The sequence below is a fragment of the Pterocles gutturalis genome, unplaced genomic scaffold (genome assembly GCF_000699245.1).
Source record: "Pterocles gutturalis isolate BGI_N339 unplaced genomic scaffold, ASM69924v1 scaffold6295, whole genome shotgun sequence".
In the NCBI taxonomy this organism is placed as follows: Eukaryota; Metazoa; Chordata; class Aves; order Pterocliformes; family Pteroclidae; genus Pterocles; species Pterocles gutturalis.
Window position 1 is genome coordinate 1,150 of NW_010145687.1, and position 1,606 is coordinate 2,755.

Below are 1,606 nucleotides of genomic sequence, written 5' to 3' on the forward strand. Positions count from 1 at the left end.
TGTGACAGTAAGATAATTGAAATCTGGTGCTTAGTTTAAATATGTTTATCTGCAAAGCAGGCGGGAAAGAATTAAAAGCTGATTTAACACAAATTACTTGGATTCCTGCATGCCAGGCTCAAGTGAGTATTTTAAAATCATAAGTGATGGGAGTTCTTAAAATACTGAGGAAAACCCTATTATTTTCAGAGCAGCTTTTTTTTTTTTTTTTTTAGTATGAATTGTTTCTCAAGTGCTTTTGGAATATAAATTACCACAATTAAGAACAGAAGAACTGCACTTAATTTTGATATATATTTTCTCCACATTTACTTTTCTCTTTACAAGAGAATATGTACTAATAGATGGATTCTGTTCCTCTGCTATGGAACTGAAATACACCAGGCACTTTTAGTTTGGGTTGCAAATATTGGGCTAGAATCTCATGGTGTTTAGTCAGGCGAACCTCAAATGGATTGCAGGACTAGGTCCATTATTTCTTGAGAGCAACAAAAGAAACAGCAGACTAGTAAGAAATGTAAAAGAAAAAAAAAATCAAGTCTTTATAACCAGGCACTGTGTTGGTTCAACCATCCCAGCTATCAGTGAACCACATTATTTTTTATGACTAATGGATAAAAACAATTGTACTATCAGCCTCAACCTTGCTTTCCTATAAAAACAGAAACAGAAATACCACGTACTTTTTCTCTTACATGTTTGCAAATTTAGGGATATGTTGTACCACCCACTTTTTTAGGAGAATGTTCTACCACAAGTAAGCATTAAAGCTACTAGTTAGACAGCAACCTTAAATTATTAGCTGACCAGAAATATTCTTCAAAGGCCCAGAGTAGAGAAAACAAAATTGATGTTTGGAAGTCTTACGTAGCAAACACTATGATTTGAGTCATTCCTCTGACATGCACTGCAGATGCTGTTTCTTGTAAAATAAATATAATTTTTAATATTATGCATTTGATAATCTCGTTTACCCTTCATGAAAATTTTACGGCATGGTTGCACACATAGAGAGATAGATTTAGAGCCATAAACTGTTTTCATTCTGCTTATCTAATTCTCATTGACACCTATGTATATTAAGCAGCAGATGTAGGGCAGCTTGAGATGGATTCGTCTCTCACTGACACTGGTATAAATTTGAGTTGCTCCCTCGACTCGATGAGAGCAGGCTCCCTAATACCTAACGCTTAGTCGATCCCCGACGCATATTTCTTGTTGAAGGGCAAAGACTCGAGACTAATTTATACGTCCCTTGTTCAGGCGGGAGTGGGAGTTGGGCGTCTAACTAAGCTCCGTGAAATGTGGGAAAGCTTTTAGGGAAGACATTCGTGAGGGCCTGGGCCACGGCCTCGGCATGCTGGGCTTGTTGTTAACGCTCCCCTTTGCCCTTGCAGATATGCCCTGTGTGCAAGCGCAGTATAGCCCTTCACCGCCCGGTTCAAATTATGCGTCTCAGACCTACGCATATGGCTCGGAGTACAGCTCGGAGATCATGAACCCTGACTATGCCAAGCTGACCATGGACCTGAGCAGCACTGAAATCACTGCCACTGCCACCACCTCCCTTCCCAGCTTCAGCACCTTTATGGAGGGTTACTCTGGC

General features: G+C 39.7%; 1 protein-coding gene across 1 annotated transcript in view; it reads left to right on the plus strand.

The window, feature by feature from the left end:
• The first annotated feature begins 1,399 nt into the window (after nucleotides 1–1,399).
• NR4A3 (nuclear receptor subfamily 4, group A, member 3) overlaps nucleotides 1,400–1,606 on the plus strand; it is a 23,022-nt gene continuing 22,815 nt past the window's right edge. The window contains exon 1 of the mRNA XM_010085453.1: nucleotides 1,400–1,604. Within this exon, the coding sequence (XP_010083755.1) occupies nucleotides 1,400–1,604 (205 nt within the window). The remainder of the gene's footprint in view (nucleotides 1,605–1,606) is intronic.